This window comes from Zeus faber (assembly GCF_960531495.2).
Source record: "Zeus faber genome assembly, chromosome: 1".
Lineage (NCBI taxonomy): Eukaryota > Metazoa > Chordata > Actinopteri > Zeiformes > Zeidae > Zeus > Zeus faber.
In genome coordinates this window covers 53324501-53349583 of record NC_137193.1, presented here as the reverse complement: position 1 = coordinate 53349583, position 25083 = coordinate 53324501, and the positions used below count along the sequence as shown (strand labels likewise).

The 25083-nt window shown below is 44.0% G+C and overlaps 1 protein-coding gene across 1 annotated transcript in view; it reads right to left on the bottom strand.

The window, feature by feature from the left end:
- Positions 1 to 97: 97 nt before the first annotated feature.
- The window catches only part of LOC307232377 (microtubule-associated serine/threonine-protein kinase 3-like), a gene marked incomplete at its 5' end in the record, with an annotated part of 34758 nt that continues 9772 nt past the window's right edge, over positions 98 to 25083 (bottom strand). The window contains 24 exons of the mRNA XM_080003367.1: positions 98 to 2837; positions 4334 to 4539; positions 6848 to 6984; positions 7343 to 7465; positions 8084 to 8310; positions 8524 to 8724; positions 9047 to 9168; positions 9269 to 9447; positions 9684 to 9796; positions 9967 to 10089; positions 10404 to 10505; positions 11045 to 11210; positions 11525 to 11657; positions 11783 to 11921; positions 12140 to 12348; positions 12680 to 12771; positions 13008 to 13075; positions 13822 to 13954; positions 14629 to 14730; positions 18228 to 18437; positions 19904 to 19979; positions 22019 to 22176; positions 23200 to 23278; positions 23469 to 23489. Of these exons, the coding sequence (XP_079859493.1) occupies positions 1804 to 2837; positions 4334 to 4539; positions 6848 to 6984; positions 7343 to 7465; positions 8084 to 8310; positions 8524 to 8724; positions 9047 to 9168; positions 9269 to 9447; positions 9684 to 9796; positions 9967 to 10089; positions 10404 to 10505; positions 11045 to 11210; positions 11525 to 11657; positions 11783 to 11921; positions 12140 to 12348; positions 12680 to 12771; positions 13008 to 13075; positions 13822 to 13954; positions 14629 to 14730; positions 18228 to 18437; positions 19904 to 19979; positions 22019 to 22176; positions 23200 to 23278; positions 23469 to 23489 (4153 nt within the window). The 3' untranslated portion in view covers positions 98 to 1803. The remainder of the gene's footprint in view (positions 2838 to 4333; positions 4540 to 6847; positions 6985 to 7342; positions 7466 to 8083; positions 8311 to 8523; positions 8725 to 9046; positions 9169 to 9268; positions 9448 to 9683; positions 9797 to 9966; positions 10090 to 10403; positions 10506 to 11044; positions 11211 to 11524; positions 11658 to 11782; positions 11922 to 12139; positions 12349 to 12679; positions 12772 to 13007; positions 13076 to 13821; positions 13955 to 14628; positions 14731 to 18227; positions 18438 to 19903; positions 19980 to 22018; positions 22177 to 23199; positions 23279 to 23468; positions 23490 to 25083) is intronic.

Sequence of the window (25083 nt, the reverse complement as noted above, 5' to 3'; positions counted from 1 at the left end):
CAATAAGCCCTGGGTTAAGATTGAAGGTGTGTGGGGTACCCCCTCAGTGGTTTTCATTTGACCTTTCCACATTTATCATGTTGGAATACTTTAGTGCACTTTTGCCCCTTCCCCCCACCTCGGATGTAAACATCACTACACGGCCGGTGCAGCAGGAATGGGCACCTCATGCACCGCGTCTCCTCGCATGCACGTTGGCAACGACGAAAAACCCAACAGGCTACAGTTTCGGGGAGAACAGCAAGCGTTGACGGTGTCCTTGCGACGAGCAAGTCGTCGGTGAAGGAAAAGGAAGCACCTTCCCACCACTGCAAAAGGAAAGTTTTCGCTCAAACGCGGCGCGCTCCCCTGCCGCTCAGAAGCGTCCTGTGTGGAGCGTGTACGTTCGCGTTTAGCTGCTCTGCGCTGATCCTACGAAACGAGCGCAACAGCACTTGCATGGTGTCGCACAGCTTATCTCAAGGTGGTGTGGTTGGAGCAGGTGTGTTCTACAGTACAGGCTCTGGAGCTTGGAAGTGTAGCGCCGAGCAGCCGCTAAGCCATTTGGCATCTTGTGGAACACCCCGGTATTTTATTCCCGTCGCAGCTCGTTCAGGGACACACCAACGCCGTGTTTCCTCAACACGGTACAAGTGCCGATGACTCACTCTTGGGTACTTCTCGCTGATACTAAGTACCAATACCGAGCTTTGCAGCCACGGATTTTAAAAACCCTGTGTATTTATCCCTTTCTGTGATTGATTTTGATGACTTTGTTTAGACAAAATCAGATACCGTATACAATGAAACGAAGATTAAAAAAAATAAATAAAAAAAAACTAACATAAAAACAGGAACTCAACGCAACTGCTTCCACTTGTGTTAATATTGGGTTTAGCAACGGGAGCATTGCGAGTTCCGAGTACCAGTACGAGTACATGAGCATAGTATTGGATTATATTCTGTATACATGCATCCCGAAACATATCAACACATCCCTCAATTGGAGATTTCAAGATCGCGATGGCCCGCAGTAGCGTTTTCCCCGATACTATTCTATAATTAATTTGTGATTTCAAAACAAAAAGAGTTGGAAAAATTAAATAAAATCCAAAACGTTATGGCTTAGAGAAGACAACAGCGATTTAGTATCGCGGCACACAGTCTTTTTTTTTTTTTTTTTTTAAGATCTACATGGTCACTTCACCCACACCAGCTGGTACAGTGTGTCACCGCACCAGTAGCCTGCTGTTTCAGACGTATCAAATTTAAGGCCTTCATTTGTAACTTTGCTCTCATCACAATCATCTTATACTTTTGGAAGCTGAACTTTTCAGTAAGAAAAAAAAAAAAAGATTATTTGACTGAATACTTAAAAATTCTTTTTGTGCCTTTTGGTCCTTGGATATTCATGTCCACCATAACCAAATAAGTCTGTGTTACGACAGCTTCTTTTAAAAAATATACATTTATAGAAAATTCCAGTCAAAATACGTAAAAAACACATTTCATGAGGACAAAACCTTGACGAGGCTGAAACCTCGTTTCAGCCTTGGCTTGCTGTATCCACTGAACATTTTCTACTTCATCCCATTTACAATGCATCGTAGCTTATAAACGTAATAAATAGGACAAGGAAAACCTTCAACAACCAAAGTAAAATATTTACAATAAAAACCATTTCAAGTAAAATCTTCTGACACCCAAACATGTCTGTCAGGGAGCTGAGTGGTTTTTGTTCCGCAGGGTCAGGCTGGAACACTTGTGGCCACCCATTTCTCTCCACACTTTCAACTATAAGACAACAAAACAAGCGATAAGCTGTCACTTGCTGAGCTGCACTTTCTGCGGGCTTCCTGCTCCGCGCCCCGACTTGTCTGAGCTTGGCCCGTCTCTAGGAGAGATTCCGGGGGTTTCCGTCGCCATGACAGGTGCCAATGGGAAGGCCTCCCCGTTCTCGGGCCTCTCGCTGGTGTCCTCCTCCCCGTCCGAACACGGCTCCCATTCGTCTTGCTCCTCGCTCTCGGTGGAGCCCTGCACGGCGATCTGGGGCACCAGCGTGAACTTCCTCACTGTGGAAACTTCCAGGTCCCCGCTAGACTGCGGCCGGCAGGCCGCCCAGGCCACACGGTGCTGCTGCTGCTGCTCGGGTTTTGCCCCGGTAGCCGGGCTGGTCACGGTCACCCTCGGGCCGGTCTTCTCCTCCGGCTCGTCAAAGCTCACCTCCTGCACGGCCTCCTGCTTCTTAAAGGAGTCGCGGCGCTCAGACAGGTTGAGCTTCCGCATCACCACCAGCTGCTCCGAGCGCTCCCCCACCAAGTCTCTAAGTCTCTGGCCACCCACGTAGCCCCCCAGCCTGCCATGGTCGCCTGCACCGTAGTTCAACTCAGACTCCACGTCCCCCAACAGCTCCCCCTCGCTGTACAGCGGCACTTCCAGGGTGTGCCTTCGGGGGGTGTAGGCCTTTTTCTCTGTGTGGTACACGCCCGACAGCTTCTCAGCGGACTGCACCCGCTTGAGCAGCGGGGAGCGGGGTGGCTCGGCGCTGCGCGGGCGGACCATGTGTCTGATGATGGTGGGCGGGGACAGCGTCTTGCCGTGGTAGGCTTGAAGAGTTTTGGTGATGACTGGGAGGGGGGAGGGGGAGCGCTGGGGGGACAGGGGCTGGGTAGAGGAGGAGGAGGTGCAGGCCAGCGGCGAGGGGGGAATGCTGCTGGTGGACTTGCGGCGGCCCACCTTGGTGTAGCGCTGCGTGCTGAGCTTGGAGCCCAAACCGTGAAGGGAGCTTGGCCGGATGTGCGTCGCCGGGGAGCTGGGGGAGCTGGAGCATGGAGATGTGCTCTGAGGAGAAATGGAGTCTGGGGAGTAAAAACCATATTGAGGTGTCAAAGTATGTCTGCCAAGATATGAGGCACCATTTTTGCAAAATTGGTGTTAGACCTTGTACATTAGATGAGTGAGAGATTACGTTAACCATACCAAACCCATATTTAAAGGTGTAATACTGATAGAACTTTCTGAATAGAGTGTTATGGTTAACGGGCACTCGTACTCCATGTTTCGGTCTGTTAACCTGAACATGAACAGACTTTGAGCAGATTTGTTTCCATGGTGATCTCCCCTGAAGTTAGTCACGTTGTATCAGAGAAAACCCTGAGTTGGGTTAGGTAATATGCGGTATATTTCACACACACACACACACACACACACACACACACACACACACACACACACACACACACACACACACACACACACACACACACACACACACACACACACACACACACACACACACACACACACTTTGACTTACGAGTTTAATTCGTTCCGTGACAGAGCTCGTAATTCAATCTGCTCATACAGCAAATCAATTTTCCCCATTGAAATTAATTGAAATGCCATTAATCCGTTCCAACCCCCAAAAAACCACCCCAATTTCTTTTTGTTACGTGTTTTTAAATAAGAAAAATGTATTTATAAATAACAAATATTGTATACAAACATAATAAAACAGAAATAAACTGTTTTTACCTTGGAGATCAGACGACTTGGACTAACAGAAGATGTTGGCGGAGGTGGAGGGTGGAGGAGATAGGCGGAGGAGGTTGGAGGAGTTTTTTTCGTTTCGTGCTTTTTCGGTGTCTTTCGTTTGTTGCTACACTTTATTGCTTGAATTTATTTATTTATTTTCTTTCACCTCACTTTCGCTTAACTTAAAAAAATTGGCCAATTCCATCACATGCACACCTTGCTCATGTTTCGCTTTGATTTCATGCTTTAATTCAATCAACCTCCTCCGCTTCTTCTTCTCAGCACTTACTTTCTTAGGACCCATGGTTACAAAAAAAAAAAGGCAAAATAACTGCATAAACAGCACAAAACGCGATCGCAAAACACGAAAGAGATGCTTCCACGGTCAGGTAACCACGTGAAGTGAACGAGTGAGACACGCGGGATGCTGGCCGGATTCGCTCGCCACGCCAACTAGCGGCGGCGGTACCTGAAGCTGGCTCCTCGTAACTCACATTTTTGCTCACAAATCAATACAAAAACTCCACGGAACGACGGCTTGTAACTCGGAAAACTCGTATGTTAGTGCACTCATAAATCAAGGTACCACTGTGTGTGTGTGTAATGTATAATAGGTTTGTATTTTGGAATATTTGCGCTCCCACAATTGTTTGCCACATATTGCTCTGCATTTGGAGTAATATATTTTTAAGAAGACATCTGAAATACTTCATAAAATGGCTGACACCCCAGTTGGTCCACTGCATCCTCAGCGATTGATCGTTTTCAGGAAGCAGTTTTGTGTCTCCTTGCCATGAGGGCGCCGACGTTCTGCGCTCACCTGCGAGCTGATGATCGGGTGCTGGGCTGCGGCAGGGCGGGGCCGGGCTGCGGCAGGGCGTGGCCGGGCCGGGGGACAGGCTGTGCGTCGGGGAGCCAGGCAGACTCTCGCTGGAGGAGACGGAGTGGTGGAGACCAGACGAGAAACTTCGGCTGCTGTGCATCACTGTGCTCTGCCTGGACAGCTTCCTGAAGATGCTTCGTCGTCTGGGAAACAGGAGGCAGCACCAAAAAAATGACAGCAGCCCCGTTGGGCAACATATGGATACATGCACAGCAGGATGTATTCACAATACAAAATCTCATGGTAAATAATCAAACGCTGATTCGTACATTGAATATACACCGCGTTCCAAATTATTATGCAAATGATATTTTTTGAGAGAATCGATGCAAACGACAAACGAGTCAGTATAATTTTCAAATCATCAACCCTTCATATTTACTGAAATCAAAAGCTATTTCAATCAAAAACATCTTAACAGGCCTAGTTACATGTTAACATAGAACCCCTTCTTTCATATCACCTTCACAATTCTTGCATCCATTGAACTTGTGAGTTTTTGGAGAGTTTCTGCTTGAATTTCTTTGCAGGATGTCAGAATAGCCTCCCAGAGCTGCTGTTTTGATGCAAACTGCCTCCCACCCTCCTAGATCTTTCGCTTGAGGATGCTCCAAGGGTTCTCAATAGGGTTGAGGTCAGGGGAGGATGGGGGCCACACCATGAGTTTCTCTCCTTTTATGCCCATAGCAGCCAATGACACAGGAAATTCTTTGCAGCATGAGACGGTGCATTGTCATGCATGAAGATGATTTTGCTACGGAAGGCACGGTTCTTCTTTTTGTACCATGGAAGAAAATGGTCAGTCAGAAACTCTATATACTTTGCCGAGGTCATTTTCATACCTTCAGGGACCCTAAAGGAGCCTATCAGCTCTCTCCTCATGATTCTGGCCAAAAACATGACTCCGCCACCTCCTTGCTGACGTGCAGCCTTGTTGGGACATGGTGGCCATCCACCAACCATCCACTACTCCATCCATCTGGACCATCCAGGGTTGCACGGCACTCATCAGTAAACAAGACTGTTTGAAAATGAATCGTTACGTATTTCTGGGCCACTGCAACCGTTTCTGCTTGTGAGCATTGGTTAGGGGTGGCCCAATAGTAGGTTTTATTCACAACTGCAGGCCTCTCAAGGATCCTACACCTTGAGGTTCGCGGGACTCCAGAGGCACCAGCAGCTTCAAATACCTGTTTGCTGCTTTGTAATGGCATTTTAGCAGCTGCTCTCTTAATCCCATGAATTTGTCTGGTAAAAACCTTCCTCATTATGTCTTTATCTGCACAAACCCGTCTGTGCTCTGAATCAGCCACAAATCTCTTCACAGTACGATGATCACGCTTAAGTTTTCATGAAATATCTAATGTTCTCATACCTTGTCCAAAGAACTGCACTATTTGACGCTTTTCGGCAGCAGAGAGATCATTTTTCTTTCCCATATTGCTTGAAACCTGTGGCCTGCTTAATAATGTGGAACGTCCTTCTTAAGTAGTTTTCCTTTAATTGGGCTCAGCTGGCAAACTAATTATCATAGGTGTCTGAGATTGATTTCATTGATCCAAAGAGCCCTGAGACACAATACCACCCATGAGTTTAATCGAAAAACAAAAAATTAAATGTTTAGGACACTTAAATCTAATTTGCATAATAATTTGGAATGCGGTGTACAATCATATCCGACTAAAAATCTATTTTTACAAATCTCTGTCCCTGGATAAAAAAGATTTGTTCCAAAGGGAAGCAAAATCTGTTTTTTCTCAGGAAAGAAGGGATAAGGAGATAAAGGATATTGCTCTACAGCAGTGGTTCTCAAACTTTTTTTTAGTACTGTACTCAATCTAAGGACCTTTTTCAGCTGAGTACACCCTTAACATTAAATATGTATTGTTTGTGTGTTGTATGTGTGTTTTAAACATAATATATAACCAATATTACTTTACTTTTTATTCTTTTTTCAGAGTACCCCCTGCAGTACCCCAAGAGTACGAGTACCCCCATTTAAGAAACACTGCTCTACAGGGATTTTCTTCAATCTTGATTGTTAAATTCTGCAATATAAAACCGTCATGTGATAATTGTTTAGCAGTTTATAGTTTTGTTTTGTTTGGATAGTATATAGTATATAGTTTTGTTTGTATGGTTTAGTGGTTTGTCTCATAGGCATATATGGGACATAGGCTCAAAGGTGACACTGGTCATAAGAATACAGCACAAACCAAATTACGAGTGCTCTTAATATTGTACTGTATTGTTATTTGAAATGACAAATGACATTGTTCCTTGCAACTGATGAAAAAAAAAAAAAGAAAAAGATGAAGAGTGCACACCATGATTCCTGATCTCCACTAGAGGGACACAGTGCTACATTCTGCTGGTTGCTTTTGTAATCTGGAGCATTTTAAACACTGCACAGCTCAGGTGATTTAACTGGAAGGGGAGTTTTGATCTCACTTGTCATGAGTATCTCTCCGTTTGCTCCTTTTGCTGCGGCGGGCCATCTTGCCTCTGTGTTTGGTCTTCCGTGCCGGGCCAACTTTGATCGACGTGTTCTCAAGCGCCACGGTCTGGAGCGCCACTTTGTTGCCGCTCTAAGCATTTCAGAAATACCAAAGTAAGGTTAAGGGAAAACAGCGTCAATTTGCTCGAGCGCCACTTTGTTGCCGCTCTAAGCATTTCAGAAATACCAAAGTAAGGTTAAGGGAAAACAGCGTCAATTTGATCAAGTCTTAAAAATCAATTGCAGATGGTACCCAACATGAACTACAGAAATGGTACCAATACTTATTGTGAGACTGAATCTGACATCAAATGACAAAAGAAACAAAGGACACGCCCTTCTAAGAACTGAAAAACACATAAAAGAGAGAGAAATGTGGATGTCTGCTTAGTGTTTTACCACGGAACAACAGCAGGAGACTGCACTGTGACAGGAGCCAGGTACTGTACCTTAAGCAGCAGCTCTATCATCTCAGGGTGGACCAGGCCCTGGACAGACTCTCCGTTCACGTGGGTGATGAGGTCTCCAGCCCTCAGTCCTGCCTCGTGTGCGGGGCTGCCCTCCTCCACGCTCTGTCACCACAGAAACACAGTGGGCAGGACAAGCCGTGGGAGATTTGTTTAAAAAAAAAAAAGTGATATCCTCAAATTGAAACAACTTTAACTTAACTTATGTTCTCTCACAAAATGATTACTGGTATGCCATTAATTGGACTTAGTTATTAAGCTATCCATATCTTTGAAGTATCTATCATGTTGAAATGAAAGCCCACGAATGCTCATTTTATTATTTTAACAAGCAATATATCTGTCTTTTCTGAGTGCCGTTTGGAGATGAGCTGCAAAATTCTGAACCCCGATTTTTAAGTGCTTAATATATCAATGTTAATGTATTCATATTATTGTATTATTTTTAATTGTATTGGTATTATATACTATGTGATTATTTATTATATTATCATATTACATTACTATACAATATGATCATATATTATCATTGAATATCATTGTACTATACTAACTCATACTATGCTCTTGTCCATATTAACTTCTGTTTGTAGATGTATACAGATATATATTATTTTATTTATTACTTTGGAGCTTGACTTGCACTGTCAATCTGCTGCTGCTGTGAAACCTGAGTCAATAAAGTGTCACGGGATCCGGTCTCCATTTCAGCATGGGACTCACCGAGACCATGTGGTGCACAGTGTATATGTCGCTGTCGCCCATGTACACACGGATGGCCTGCAGCATGAAGCCAAACTTCTTCCCCGAGGTGTGGATAATGATGGGGGGCCGGAGGCTGCTGAGGCTCAGCGACAGGTCCCTGCTGGGGGACGAGTCCCGGGACGAAGGGTTGGAGGACAGGGAGCGGGGGGAGATGGGACTGGCCTGGAGGCCTCCCAGCGAGTCGTCTGGAAAGCGAAAGAGGAGAACGTTCGATTGGACGGCAAACATCTCCGCTTAAATTAAAATGTCACCATAGTCAGAAATGAACTGAAATATTAAATTTTTGTAATGGACAGAATTTGTTCTGCGAAATATTTTTGTAATGCACCAGAGATGATATATTGAAAAGTTGGCAGCAATGCATAAAATCAGTATGTATAAAATGTCTCACTGCGTACCAGTGGTAATGATGAGCGACAGGGCTGAGACGGAGGCCGATTTGGGGACCTTCCCCCCGCAGGGAAGCCTCTGCCGGTCCGGTGTGTCCAGCTGGTTTCCAAAACGCCGGGGGCCCACCTGCTCCTTGGGCGATGAGTGTTTGGCCCCGGTGCTGTTGCTGCGAATCCTGATGCGTCGCAGATTGGAGACGACCACCTCAGCTGCGGCAACACAGGGCTGGAGGTTAGTGCCAACCACATCACACTGACGCTCAATGCCAAGTATTTTATTACTTCAGTGTCAAAGTTGAAGTGGTTTGTAAAGTAAATGTGTCATGTCACAGCAGTATATAACCATGAGCACAGTATTTCCACAGTATTACAGTTTTATTATTGTTTTGGTCTTGTCCTAGGAAACACTATCACTCAATGTATGGGTATAGAAATATATTTACTCATATGCACAATACCTGACCCTACTCAGGGTAAGCACACACCCTCCAAAAAAGCCTCAGACATAAGACAACACATTTCCTGGCCTCACCTTCATCGTCGGTGGAGAAGGCAAAGCGGGGCATGGTCTCCAGACTGTGTGTGCTGCTCATCACCAGGGGACTGGCGCTGCGGTCCGACTGGGACGAGCTGGAGGAGGCTCGCGGGCGCAGGCTGGCAACAGGAAGCACCGCAGGAAGCACATTATAAGCTCTGACCGTCCACTCATACTAATCTCAAGTGAAGCGGGGGGGAACACAGAGGCAGCTTTTACCTGGCCGTGTGTCCAGGGTGTCTGCACTCCACGCTGCCCTGCCGCTGGCTGTCCCAGGGGCAGGGGGACGGCGTGAGACGGCCTCCTTCCCAGCGGTCTTCTTTGTCCTCGCTGTGGCTGCGATCGGACGAGAAGCTGAGGTTGGAGGGCGTGGCCAGGTGCTCTGTGCTGCTGTAGACCTGGAGGGACAGGGGTGGGATCTGTTTTTTTCCAGTTTGGTTTGAGGATTCCAGCCTTCCCCGTATTTATTGTCATTACAGCCGTTACCATTTTGTCACGCTTCAAGTGGGATATTGTTTGGTGTTTTCATCTTTCCTGTTTTTGCTTTTGAAACCATCGCAGAGTCAGGAAATCCAGGAAAGCACACTGTATTAGGTAAACCTGTATTAAGTAAACTTAAGTCTTGAGTCTGTACCTTGCTGAAGCGATGTGACCATGAAGAGAACTGGCGGATTTCCAGGGATGACTCCTCATCGTTGGTTTCTTCATCCTCATCGGAGGCCAAATGGTGGTAGCGCTCCGAACGAGCTGAAAAACAAACATGATGACGCACAGGAATTCAACGACAGAAATGTTTTGTAACATGCCATGCGTCTTCATGTGTTAATTTAAAGTGCGACGAAGTCAGGGTTCCCCTCGTCAGAGAGCCTAGGACGAGTACTAATCTGAGCACGAGGCTGAATCAGAGCGTGGCGTACTGTCAAAGTAGCTGGTGTCGTCCTCAGCCTCCAGCTGAGGGATGAACTCTGCTTTCTGACGAAGGAGTCCGTTCCAGTCCAAACCCAGGAAGAAGGGGTGCTGTTTCACCTCAGAGGCTCCGCCTGCAGCCACAAAGTAGATAAAAAGTCATGAGACGGACACCAAAAACAGTCTGGTTAAATGTAATGATGAATCTGTTTGGTGAAGTGTGGTCATTACTCTTAACTATGGAGATTTTTTGATAGATCATTGAATACAAATATTCGAAGGATGTTCCTCTTCATTGTAAACACGTTCTGTCTGTCATTCATTTTTGAGGAATACACAGTGATGGAAATGATATTTGCACTGAAACCCGGTTTAACCTGCGGTTGACCCGATATTAAACACTTTTTTTTTTCTCTCTCGATAAAAGGTACACTGCACTCCGTGGTACCTGTGCCCAGGCGGTCCAGAGGGCTCTGACTTAGGAGACGGGTGATCATGCCCTGGGCATCAGAAGGTAAGGAATCCTCTCCCTCTGGCCATATGATGTCATCTGATGAGCAAGAAGACACATAGGTCAACAAACCACAATAAGCAACTTGGATGGGGTCATAATAATAACAGTCTATTTATTATGGCAATGCGTAAAGATGTAATTAAAAAAATGTAATAAAATAGTCCTTCTCTGCATATCCTTTAACTGCCAACATACAGAATGCTTGTATTTAAAAAGCAGCTGTTAAATGATTTAGTCCTCACATCCTGCAAGCTACTTTTCTCCGATTATTACTATTATGAGTTTTTATTGCCCCGCAGAAGGTGGTTATAATTGAAAGATTTCAACATGCAGTGTAGGTTGTAAATTGTTCATATTCATAATAAAAAACTGACATTGAAATAACTGCTATTCTTCACAAAGCTCTTGAAGCAGGCAAATAATTGCAGTAGTTTAGATAATTATTATGATTATTAGCCTATTCACTGCTATTCCGTAACATGTTCCAGCTTTGTTCCATCTCAAGCAGAAATTTCCAAAGAAAAAAAGTGCATATTCATTTCGAGGAAAGGATCTTTTTTTAAATATCTGCTTACCGCTGACAACTTGTCCAAAAAGCTCTTCGGGGGTGTCTCCGAAAAAAGGCACGCATCCCACCAGGAACTCGTATAGTATGACACCCATGGCCCACCAGTCCACCGGCTTCCCGTAGCCCTGCCGCAGGATCACCTCCGGGGCGATGTACTCGGGAGTCCCACACACCTACGCCATCAAAGCAACAGAATGCGTGGAGGGCCTCTGGATCATTTTCGGTAACCCCACCCACCCAAAGATTTCCTCTTTATAACTCCGGGGGAAAATGTACGTCATCCTTCATGTGTTGATTGAGTGCGATGAGCCTTGGGACTTGAACCCACCATACCATATTGTATGCTAATCAGTATTAGCATCGTTTCTATATTTGTCTATATATTCCAGTCTGCGAAATTCAATATGGTGGATTTTCTTTCTACACAATAAAACCACTGATGGACGGTGAGCAATAAGATGAAGGTGTAGGGTTGAGGGGTACTAACCTGTTTGTCTACAAACTCTCTGGTGTCCTTCTCCATGTGTCCTTCGTAGAGGTTGGTGGTCATGTTCATCAGGCCAATTTTGGACAGACCAAAGTCAGTCAGCTTGATGTGGCCCATGGACGTTATTAACAAGCTGTGAAACGGAGAGGAGACATTTAGAAGACTAAGGATCCATTTACGACATAACTGGTTTTTTTACGCTTTGCCGACGTATATCATGTTTCAGCCTACTCCGTACTAGTTAGTCTGTAAACTCACTTGTCAGGTTTGAGGTCTCTGTGAACGATGCCGTAGTTGTGAAGGTATTCCAGGGCCAGGACCGTTTCGGCAAAGTACATCCTTGTCATTTCCACAGGGAGAGGCCCCATGTTTTTAAGCAGATTGGCACAGTCTCCACCTGAACAAAACAGAAAAGCACCAAAACAGTGTGGGTAAACTTTCCCCATCCCTCAGCATGTATTCAATATTTCAATATTCATATCCTTTTTGCGCAATTCTGTGAATATCTGTGGCCGATCCAATTGTGATCCACGTTGCCGTTGAGACACGTGCCAGATTCAGACCGTAATTCATGCTTTGGAGACTTTGAAAGGCATTTGTTTTTCGTGACCGTACCTTCCACATACTCCATCACCATGCAGAGGTGACGCCGCGTCTCAAAGGAGCAGAACATGGAGACGACAAAGGGGTTCTCGGCAAAGGTGAGGATGTCCCGCTCCACGAAGGCCTGCTGGATCTGGTTCCTCAGCACCAGGTTCTGGCGGTTGATCTTCTTCATGGCAAAGCGCTGCCGGGTCTCCTTGTGCCGGACCAGGTACACAGCCCTGCCCCAAACAAACAAAATAAAAATAAATAAATAAAAAAACAATTAAAAAAGGAAAATAATAAACAGGAACCGAATCACAGGAACGGCGTCGGACACGCTCCATGTACAACCCAAAAAGTGAATGGGTTTCTGGAATATTGTGATATTCTATCACAAGGTTCTTCAAAAGATCACTTTGGCGATCTATCTCGTCCTAATATATCGACACTTCTCATGAAACTCTTCAGGGATCTGAGGAATGCTTAAGGAGCTTGTTGGCTTCCTTCGAAGGAGAATGGTTAAGAATTATTTAAGGACCATTAGATACAGACGATCATTCGTGCGCTTACCCGTAAGCCCCGTTGCTGATCAGCTTGATTGTTTCAAAATCGCTCTCCAGAGGTTTCCTTCGCGTAGGTGTGAGGGTCTGGGGAACCTTATTCTTGAAAGACAGAGAACCAACAGACAGTCAAAGGATCAACATCAAGAGTTGGATAGAGTTAAGCAGGACGCACATTGCATCTTGCATTTTATCTTTCATATGGATATTTCATACAGTATATGCTCCCTATTCAGCATGGTACTGCTAACAATATCAATGAGTTTGCCTTGTGCTATGGTGCCCAATCGGAATAGGCGGCTTCAATTCACCATATACTGAAGATTGTCTGCAGTTACCTCAACATTAGCATCTGAATCCACAGACACTGAGGGACCGGCATCATACTGCTCAAGCTGGACCATGTCTGCAAGAAAACACAAGTGGGAGAGATATCGTTACAGGCGTCCTCCAGCTTTAATTTTTGCGCAATTTTCATGTTTTTCTATGACGCTCCCTAATGCAATACATAAATACCTCAGCCATTACGGTCTCCTTTTTGACAAATAACAGATTTTAGCACTCAACCTTTTGTTAAAACTTGTTAAACCTGTTAAAACAGTACTTTGCAAAAAAAAAAAAAGAAAAAAAAGAAAAGAAAGTGTTTTATGATGATCCAAGCTGTTACGCCCACTCTCTATGCAATAACACAGTTCTTTCACACTCTTCTGCCTCTTTGCAACTGAGTAGCTACAGGCTTTTGACGACCATCTACATTTGGAAAAATCATTTGACCTTTAAAACCTTCATTCGAGAAGAAGTGCTGCGGACTTTTTTTTTTGTTGTTGTTTTTTTTTTTTTTTTTTTTTTTTTTAATCACTGGTTGCTGAGATGTTAGCAAATTAGTAACCACACCCTAATTTTCCTCAATAGAAAATGTCTTTGACAAAAATAGCAGACAGTGAACTCCTGGCAATAAAGAAAGTACATTCTGTGAAATTCCTCGAATACACTTGATATTTTCTTTCAAGTTCAAATAAAGTCAAGTTCAACGTATTTTCTAAGTCTGAGTGACGTTAACCTCTACACATAAAGCCATTTGCAGAACAGGTGTGATTCAACTTCTGATCACCGTGTGTGTCCTTGGAACAAATCTCAATGAGGATCCTTCACCTTCCAAAGGGTCACGAGTCAGACCCAGCTGGTTGATGATGTAGCGAGGAATGTCCGTCTTGATGCCCTGGCCGACCTTGGCGTGGCCTTCTGCCGCCTCCAGCAAGTGGTAAAACTCTTCCGGGTCAAACTCCTGTCAACAGCATCCATGTCTCGTTTAAATAAATTGACCGGGAAGCAACGTGGACAGGACGGACACTGCTTGCACTGTGCTCATTGGGAGCATGTCCCTTTACGCTCGCAATATTTAGTCAACAAAGAATAGATACTGTACAACAAATTAGAAATATATGCACTCAAGACGTTGATTGAGTAGTTTGTGTCAGATTCATTTGGGTGATATTGCCAGTAAAACCATCAATACTGTACAACTAGACACAATATTTATTTAAAAAGTAATATAAATGAAAAATTAAATGTATAAACAGGCAAAAATATGAATCCACAGTTCAATAGACACTGCTAGAGTCAATTAAATGCATGCATCAGCCATTAAAGCTCCTTAGGTTTCCGTAGCAGAAAAAATATGACAGAGACATTGTGGCCATTGGGATTGTTCATTTGGGTATAATGAAAGTCTCATACATCTGGTGCAATATAAAAAAAACAAAATAAAAAAAACCTACAATTAACCAAACTTTGTGTTTCGTGGATAGATTATCTTGACAATCTAAAATTCCACATGTTGACCACTGGACTGAAGGTCATACAAAACCCTGCGACGGTTTGACTCTTTTACGTGAACCAACTGCCACCCGTTTCCGGGGCATAAATCTCATTTGGGGGAAGATTTTCCTCCCATCTCACCAGGCACTCAAGGAGGCGCGCCGGCCGGGAGATGATGATGAGGATCTTCTTCACCAGCTGGATGATGACGGTCACCTCGTCACTCTCCGAACGCTCATACGCCTGAAACACAGTGGGCAAAGCCAGGTCAAGGTGATGAATAAATACATGTATATGCTGTATATATCCCTACATCAAGCTCTTCATGTCATTTGATAATTATATAAAAATAAAAAAATCTTTTTTTGAAGAATATTCTATAAACAAAAATTAAAAACATGAAAAATAAATCTTTATTTGGAATACTTCGTAGGGGAAAATATGCATAAAACTACAGGGCGCATGATCACCATGGTACACTGTAGAAAAGGCCCCATTAGTGTCAGGTTGTACCATCGTTTGTGTTAATAGCAGATCTCTTTGGGCCAATGGGGTGCAGCGAAGAGATCCATCCGATTGTCATGGAAACACATGTAAACATATTGGGGAAAATTCCCCACATAGCTTCACTCTGATACAGAGGGGCGTCAGTATGTGACCTATTTGTGATGTCACAACTTTCCACTCCAGAGCTGTATACAAGCCACAGCGAGAAGAGAAGTCAAGAACCAACAGTGCAACGTAATGCTCTAAAGAGTTACTGCAGAGCACTGAAAACCTCCTGAACGTTGAGGAAGAGGAGGGTCTGACTTACAACACAGACGTCCTACTGTCCTACGGTGACATGCTAGTCAGGAAACGATGACTCAAGAGATAGACCAAACCATCAAGACTTTGTACTGGAAAAAATAATGCAACAGACAACGGGCTCCTAGCAGATGGGTTGACAAAAATATCATCCAGACATAGAAATGCATCAAAGAAAACACAACATCAAATCGAGAGGAATTATTAGACTTATCTCTGCGCTTCAGTGAATAGTAAGTTGGGGGGAGGGGTGGGGTGGCTTGGATTAGTCATTGACGGCCTTCCCCACCGCCGTCTGGAGCAACAGTCTGCACGAGTGGCACAATGACACTATGGTATGCCTCCACATCCAGCTCATCCCCTCATACTGCTTGGCTCATCAGCACAGATGACTACCATTTATGTTTACTAAAGCTCCCTCGACTTAGCAAGTCCTATCATTTCTTTAGCAAGTATGATTTTGAGAACTATTCTCAATCATTTAATGTTACAGTCAGAAAAATGGGAACATCAGAACCTTTTTTTTTTTTACGTTTTTAAACTATGTTGACTTGCGATGGAAACAATAAATTTATGTTTTAAAAAAAAAAGTTAAAAAAAAAAAAAAATTGTGACTGAGAATGCCAACTAAATGTCTTGTAGACGTATACACTTAGCGGCAATAAGAACAAGACTCTCACAGAGCATGAATCCAATCCTACTTTTCAAGTTTCATGTGAGATTCAATCATTGGATTCCCAAAGGTATCTAGACACAAATTTCCATTTCCAAATGTTAAGAGAAAAATAGAGTCAGGTCCGCCACTGGTAGCTGACAACAGTAAAGTTATAACATACACCGATCAGCCACAACATTAAAACCACTGACAGGTGACGTGAATAACATTGATCATCTCGTTCCAATGGCACCTGTCAAGGGGTGGGGTATATTAGGCAGCAAGTGAACAGTCAGTTCTTGAAGTTGATGTGTTGGAAGCAGGAAAAATGGGCAAGCGTAAGGATCTGAGCCACTTTAACAAGGGCCAAATTGTGATGGATAAACGACTGGGTCAGAGCATCTCCAAAACGACAGGTCTTTTTGGTATGCAGTGGTTAGTACCTACCAAAAGTGGTCCAAGGAAGGACAACCGGTGAACCGGGGACATTGATGCACATGGGCAGTGAAGTATAGCCCATCTGATCCGATCCCACAGGAGAGCTACTGGAGCACAAATTGGTGAAAAAGTCAATGCTGCTATGATAGAAAGGTGTCAGAACACACAGTGCATCAGTTTGCTGTGTATGAGGCTGCGTAGCTGCAGACCGGTCAGAGTGCCCATGCTGACCTCTGTCCACTGTCACAAGCACCTACAATGGGTACATGAGCTTAAGAACTGGACTATGGAGCAATGGAAGAAGGTGGCCTGGTCTGAGGAATCGCATTTTCTTTAACATCATGTGGATGGCTGGGTGCATGTGCGTTGTTAACCTGGGGAAGAGATGGCACCAGGATGCACTATGGAAGAGCTGTTTTGGCGGCATGAGGGGAGCCTAGATAATATTCGGGAGGTGATTTTGATACTGTGGCTGATCGGTGTACTTTCTGAGCTGAGATAAGATTGCAAATGTAAGAAGTGTAATTTGCAATCTTAACGTCAACACAACTTTGACTTTGGGCAAGTTTGGGCAAACCTAGACTAGATGACCAATAAAAAAATATTAATCTCAGAAAAGGTTTCTCAAGACACGTAGTCACCCGCATATCACCAAAGTTTGAGAATCACTAGGTTAGAAGTCAGTTAAATGCCTGGTGCTCTTGATAACGCCAATGAAATCTAAACACAAGGAAAGATCTTGTTGACTGCATGGGTGCACTGGACAGAGCAAGCCGAGGGTGAGAATGACATCATGTGTTCCATGCCATGGGAACACACTTAACAGTTCAGATGTGTGCGGCAAGTTGGCCAGTCCTCCTGTCTGACGGCGTGCATGCGGCACGCTGCGGAGGAGAAGGGGAAGAGGTTGCCATAGAAACTAACATTATATCATAACAGATTAAGCCTGTAACAGAGAGGGAAGAAAAAGGAGAAAAAAAAAAAGATCTCACAGTATCTCTCGCAATTACTGGCAGATTCCACCGTCAAATCTACAATGCCAGTTGTTTTGGGTTGGAGATGGATTCTTGGATTATTATTATTGGATAGGTGGTCAGCTCTCATCTTCCAGCTCCATCAAACCTGCTTCCCGTTTCACCGTACCCTGTAGCCGCTCATTATCCTGCATTTACTTAGATGTTATTGCAGAAAACAATGTATCCCAGAGCAATAATGACATCAAATTACTTATTCCACATCGCCACTAATAAACCTTTACCATCTTTAAAGCAAGTCTCCTCATTGCTGGTGTTATGAAGCATTAAGCAACAAGTAAGATGTTGAAATCATATCCAAACGAATTGACCAACTTGTTTGGATAATATTGTCTTTCATCCGATTTATGTGTTGGCCAATGCGTCTAGTGACCATTACTGATCTGCTGTATTATACTGCAGGTATTTATTTTATGTGCAATGTAATGCAATGTGCAAAGTCTTTTTAGAAGTGTGATATCCAAAAAGTTATTTGTCTAGAGTCGGTCATATCCACAAAAGCCGCTTTCTGAATGCAGAACTACTGACTTATCTACGTCCTGACTAGATTGTTAAATCCTATGAATAAATAAATGTACAACACTATAATTTATTTTAATATGTAATTTGTTTTAATATAAATAAATAAATCTACTGATATATATGGTAATGTTAAGTTATATCATGAGGTGAATTGAAACATCTGTTCTGTTTCATTTCTTCTGTGGACTCTTGAATATTTGCAAGTGCTGTAGATGCAGATTATTTCCATGGCAGCCAGCCTGTGAGAGCTTATAGCAGCTGTCTGACAAGGAGACGCTCCCCACCTCGTGAAGTAGCTTCTCCAGTTTCTCCTGCAGCTCGGCAAAGTAGCGCGAGGTGACCAGGCCTTTCTGGGACTTTTCCAGGCAGTCGCGCACCAGCTCGGCCAGCTGGTGCTGAATGAAGCCCAGGACCCCATCAGCGAGAGGCAGCAAGTTGTCTGGGGAGCAGTAGGTGCTGATTTCCAGCAAGCGCTCCTCCATCTGGGCTGTGGCCTGGGAGGACAGGCAGGAACACACACACACACACACACACACACACACACACACACACACACACACACACACACACACACACACACACACACACACACACACACACACAATTATTCAATAAATGATTGAAGGTAATATAAAGTACTATCTTTCTATCTCATGTATGTATACACACACACACACACACACACACACACACACACACACACACACACACACTCTTTCACTCTGAGTGTCATATATTAGCTTGTTTTCCACAGCTCAGCTCCACGCAGATTGTGTTGCAAAAAATATCTCTGTAACGCATACACTAAAAAAACTGTAATAGCCCAAATACCCTTTGTTGTTTTTTTTTGTGTTTTGGCCTATTTTTGCCTTTTATTGTAGAGAGCAGTGGAGGGAGACAGGAAATTAGGTGTAGAGAGATGTATCCTATATGGTATGCGTGCTTATCTGGCCCCATGAAGTCTAACATGAAGGGGACCTATCATGCTTCTCATGTTTTCTGTCATACATATAATGTTACAATGTCGGGTGTTCATATTAGACGTGCTCAAAGTGTAATAATGAGGCAAAGTACTGTGAACAAAACGCTCGGTTTTCAAAGGTTTATTCTGCTTTCGGCCGTTAGCTCATGACAGATTTCTTTATGGTCACCTGCGCCCTCGGATCCTCCGTGCGTTTCTTCAAACAAAACAAATAAAAATTGTGTGTTATTGTGGATGTATTTATTTTATAATTTCAGAATCCCGGTGTGTCGAACGGCGGTGTCTGTGTCGCCCACAAGCTTGAAGGACGGCAACGAGAATTGGAACAAACTTTTAAGTGAGGCCGTGTAGATCTAACAGGAGTGAAGATTCAGCAACTGGACTGCGAATTCCTCGCCTGAAATTTGTTCAGAAACAGACTCTGGTGGACTGAAACAGACTCTGGTGGACTGATATGGTGAAATCGGTGAAAGTTTACGTTGGGTAAATAAAACGGAACCTGGAGTGACCCCATTGACTCAAACCCCATTGGCTCAGAACCAGGGGCCTGGCTGCTCAGTCACAGTTAAAGCTACACACACCGACGCAGTCTGTTTGGGAACAGCCCAGGTTTAGAGGCATGTCACAATGACTCAAATGCATCATAATTGGAGTTGTATTTTCAGCAAAAAAAAAACAAACAAAAAAAAAACCCCTTCAAAAACATGTTCTGGGGACCTCAGAGACCTATATTAACAGGTGTAAAAAAAGGAGCATAATAGTTCCCCTTTAATAATGTGGCTGGAACCTCTTGTAGGACCCCTGGGGGTACCCGGTTCTCACGTTGAGAACCACTCTTTTACAATGCCTGTTGTTTCTAAGAAGTTATAGTTTAGATCATGGTGTTGACAAGTGAGTTTGTTTGTTGCCCACTCTTAGTGTGTATTTTCTATAATGACCAGGGCGTAAGAAAGGTCTGAAAACTGAACGGATACCCACCTTTGGAAAACGTTCTTTGTAAACATGGTTCATCATGACTATCTCATTATCGAAGGAGGTGCTGGCTCGTCCAGGGCTACAACACAAGCAGAGCCAGATTAGTAGGAATCGCTGTGTCTGGACAAACATAGCAATGCATTTCACATTTATCGCCACACGTTGAGGCCGATTTAGTGAGGGCCGTAGCTATGGTGCTCTTTGAGGGAATGGACCACCTGGTCTCGGCCTTTCATCACCTGGCATTTTTGATTGTAGAGGCCGGGGTGATGGAGGACATGAGAGAAGGTTATTCTGGATAATCAAAATAGACAAATGCCTGATTTGTAGTTTTACGTAGATTCAACCCTTATATTTTAGCCATTAAATTGAAGTTCCATTATAATGAGCAGCAGACAAGTACGGGTTGAGCGATACGCTCAAGGACACTTGACAGGAAGTGTCTGAACCTCCTGATTACAGGGTGGCTTCTCTCAAAGCTAGGCTAAATGCTAGCCTAAACGCTAGGCGAGAAGACCGTCACAGGTCCAGAATCCAGGAAGGCCTCCACTTTACAGGATGGTCCGAAACGCAATCGATGACATTTGGGCAATCTTTAATTGAACAGTGATAAACTGTTAACTGCATCCTGCGGTTTAAGGTGCAAGCAAAACAGAAGTCCCAAAGACACCACCGTCTGTGACCTCTTTTCAACGATGGATCTCTCACTTCATCCCAGACATTGCAGACAGGGGGGCTGGAGGGGCAGCTTATTGCTCGCACAGCGGCCATTTTAGCTGAGAAGTGGCCCCTCGCTGGAAAGCAAAACGGGGCATCCGACAAAGACGCGGCGGCTCTGCTCCACACCCACCCCGACCCCCACCCGGCCACCCGCCCGCCCGCCCGCCCCCGTGCGGGCCTCCAGCTCGGCAGCTAGATCCCCCCGCGGCAGTGCGCTAGCTAGCACGCCTACGTACGACACGCGGTGTTGCAGGAACAGAGGGAGCCCGAGCCCCGCGCACTGGCAGACGCTGCCGAGCACACAAACCAAGTTGACAAATGCACACAGCTTTGTAGTCACTTCCCCGCCTGCCAGCCCGAATGATTCAGCTGATCCATCAGTATCAGCATCAATTTTATTTGCCAAGTGTAACGTGTTCGCATCGGATCCGTGTGTGTGACAGGGAAGCAGAGGGGCTGTGACGACGTACGGAATCTAACAGGGCTAACAGCAAATCATCATTTCAATATTAAAAAAAAAAAAAAAAAAGGACTACCTCATTTTTGGGCTGCTGAAAATCGGGATGCATTTAACTATCACGCATGCAGGAAGCCATTTGGAATTCAATGTCATGGGTTCTTTTGGGGCTGAAAACAATCACGTTCAAAATGGGAATCAACAGGTGGAAAACTAACGTCCTCTGCAGAGGTTGCTTCTGATTTTGTCTTGCATCTCCCGTACAGTAATGTCCATCCTTCAACCCTAAAATTTTGTTCTTTATTTCACACTGACACTGTGGCGTGGATAGGTTAACCGACATCAGGCGTAAGAAATGTTTAAAAAAACAAACAAACAAAAGGACAAGGATGATTCTGAATCCTGAAATTTGATTTGGCGGCTCAATTCAAACCTCCCGCGAACCGGATTAAAATGCTGGTGGCAGCACACCTTATTCTGGAACACAGCAACACGTCTCGATGTCACTGAGCTCATTATTTGGCATTGGTTAAAGTGAATAAATTTAAAGAACCAAAGCTAAATAAACCCCGGACATATTTGGTTGTAAACTTGGGCAGAGGAACTGCTGCAATTAATGAAGAAACTGGGGAACATTTTATTCCCAAACAGGCACAATGGAAACTCCTTTGATAACCTACTATGATAAAACCATTGCTGAAAAAAAAAAATAATAATAACAATAATAAATAAAAATAATAATCATATTTTACAATACCTAAACCAAAAAATATTTTGTTTCTCAGCTCTCATAGCTCTCACAGCTCTACTCTGCATCTTTGCGTTACAGAGCAGTTATTAGCTGGTCACTGGTAAAGTTGGGATGGAAATGGAGTTCAGGTTCTGCGTACGAGGCCTGTTGATGATGCGAGGAGCTGGTGTTAAGAATAGCCAACGTTTACCTGAGGCTGCGGGATCGGGGCCGGATGAAGGTCGAGGGCCGCCCATCCTCATCAGTCACGCTCTCAGAGCTGCGGAAGTGTTTGAAGAGGAAGTGCAGCTCGTCTTGAGTGGGCTGGTAGGGAAGCTGGTGGAGGCGCTCCTGAGAGGAGGAGGAAGACTGCAAAGCCAATGCCAAAGATTCATCAAAAAACATGACAAGATTCGGTTCCCATCCCAGGCAGAACAGCATGGCCTAATCCACATTGAACCGGAATTGGGACCATCGCCACCCGATTTGGCACCAAAATAGGGTTACTCAACAGATATTTAACCTGGGACTCCTGACCTCGATGCCATCAATTATTTGTTGAAATACAGGAGGAAAAAAAAAAGATGGATATAATAAGTAGCTTATTCAGATTCCTTTAATTTTGGTCACTGACTGCACAGTATAATCTACAATGGGAAGTAGAAGCATTTGGATGCTTACAAGTATGTACACTCATTTTCCAGTACGTCTGCTGGCGATGGGTCAAATGCTTTGGCCCTGAACAGGCCAGGTGGATGAAGAAGGACAATGTATGGGATGTCTCGGTGGCTGTCACAGTATTAAAAAAAATGTTTTACTTCTAATGATCTTTCAGCTTGTGCCCTGGCCTACAGTACCTCCTAAGCGTCCTCACAACAGTGACACATGGCAAGCTCTAATCACCAGACCACGTTCTCTTTCCAGAAAGTGATGGAAAGATTATATGAAGAGTTGAACGGGGGAAAGCCATCATTTAATTAAAAAAATTAAAATTATAAAAAAAAAAAAAAAATTAAAAAGGCATCCAGTTGAACATTATCCTGTAAAATCATTTTGTAATAATAAACAAAAATGGATTTTTGAGCCCTTAAAATACAAGCAGGCTATTATGTGATTTTGTTTCTCTATGGGGTTAACGGAGCTATTGGGAACACAAACTGCCACGCTCCCCAAATCATACTGTGCATATAGACCCCGGCATCCAGTCCCAGACTTGGGCTAAGAGAATGACTCATTCAAGCAGATGACATCAGGAAAACAATTAGTGGTTTGTAACTGGTATTTCCTGGCGTTCCCTGTCACTCACTGCATAAACGGCTTGTCCTATTTTGCACTGACTGAGGTGTTGTACTTGCAGAAATGGCTGTTTATTGACAAGTGTGTGTGGCTTACTGAGACTGTGGAGCTGGGCGGGTTGGTTCCATAGCCGGACGAAGGGAGGGAAGCCAGGGACCATCTCCGGCCTTCGGCTCTAAGAGGAGTGGACATGTTAGTTACATAAGCCTCGGTGTCGGCATTCCATACGTGTGAGCCCTTGTGCAACATGATTCAGAGGCTGCAGAATTCCCCTCTCCTTCATCAACAACACATGAAATGAGGAAGAAGGAAATGCTTCCTTAAAGGGGGGAAGGGCTTGTTGGGAGGAATGACGAAGAAGCTACCTGTCTGCGCGGGCCAAGTGACTGCAGCCATGACAGCAAGGAAAAAAGAAAGAGAGGCAGAGGGAGAGGCTCAGTGAATAATATGCACGTTAGTCTCAGTTCATTCTGCTTTGCAAACAAACAAAGTCGCGCAAGTGAGCTAGGAACCTGTGGCCTTTGGCTGAGCGATTCAGACTGACACCGCTGCCTTCCCTGTCACTCCTCATCTAGCCAGACATGAGCAGACGCACACGCACTAAAAAAATAAATAAATAAATAAAAATACCTGCCATCCTTAGGTTGTTTTTCTAAATGTATCTGAAGGGGAATATAATTAAGGACACATATATCAATAACAACTTTTTGTAAGAGATTTCAGAATGTATCCTATGGGTTATAATATGTAAAGAAATGTAAAACAATTACAACAGTAATGCTTTTTGTAAAATAATTTAAAAGCTATTAAAAAATGCAGGTAAAGACAGGTGGTGTCTGTGGCTTTGGGCGTCACGTTATTTAAGTAGAAATATCAACCTCAGTTTTGAAAGAAGAAAAGTTAAAACACTGCAGCACAGAAGCTCCTTGAGTCTTTTGAGTCCACTATATGGGGCTTCAGAGGCTGAAGTGGGAGATGTACAACGGTGGCTATAAATCGGGCACAGTAGGCTTCAACTTGTTAGCCACATTAAACTATATCCATGTTCTTTCTTATCATATTTCTTTCTTTCCTTCTTAAATATGAGTGCTGTATTTTGTTTTGTTTTTTATTCCCTCCTGCGCTGGAAAATAATCTTGCGCCGTACTCCAGGACTGTGAAAGTGAATGACGTTGTGTCGTTTTTTTGTCGGCAAACATTATTGGCGGTGTGAAACGACCTCAGGACAAAGCGCATTAAAAAGTAGCCACTGACTTTACGTGTGATATCGGTTCCTTGCATCACCGATATATTGTACCTTACATTTTAGAATATATAAATACACTTAAAATGCCATAAGACTACCTATGCCTAGAGCAAGGCAGCAGGCCTGTTGTTATGGCTACAGAGACGAGGATGAGTTAGTGTTGGGAGTGTGTGTGTGTGTGTGTGTGTGTGTGTGTGTGTGTGTGTGTGTGTGTGTGTGTGTGTGTGTGTGCACACATCCAAACCAACAGAGGAAACCCTTGGACATGACGAGCAGACGAGGTAAACACAGTCTCACTTTGGTCTTCTCTCCAAAGGTGAGGCGTCGTACAACTATGTCATTATCTGTCTATCTATTGCTGGGCCAATTAAAAATAACCTTCATCTAACTGGAATAACTTGATGGGTCACCTCCTTGGGCGAAGGCTACTAACAGCACTCTCTAAACTTAAGAGAATAATATGTCAAATGAACAACTGAATTGCCATAACTGCAGTACTGCTCTACTACTCTATTTAAGCCATTCCAGATCATTCAAAAAAAATTGCAAGAACTTGCAACACAGCCTTGCAAAAAATGCTGCACATTTTTTTGTGTTAACATATACAGTATGTTGTGTTTTTCCCCCCAATGGTGGCGGTTTTATCATACGGCATATTCTAACCAAGGCTCCTCTGGGATTGAAAGCTCAACACGTAACAAAGAAAGCGTGGTGTTTGTGAAAGGCAGTGTTGC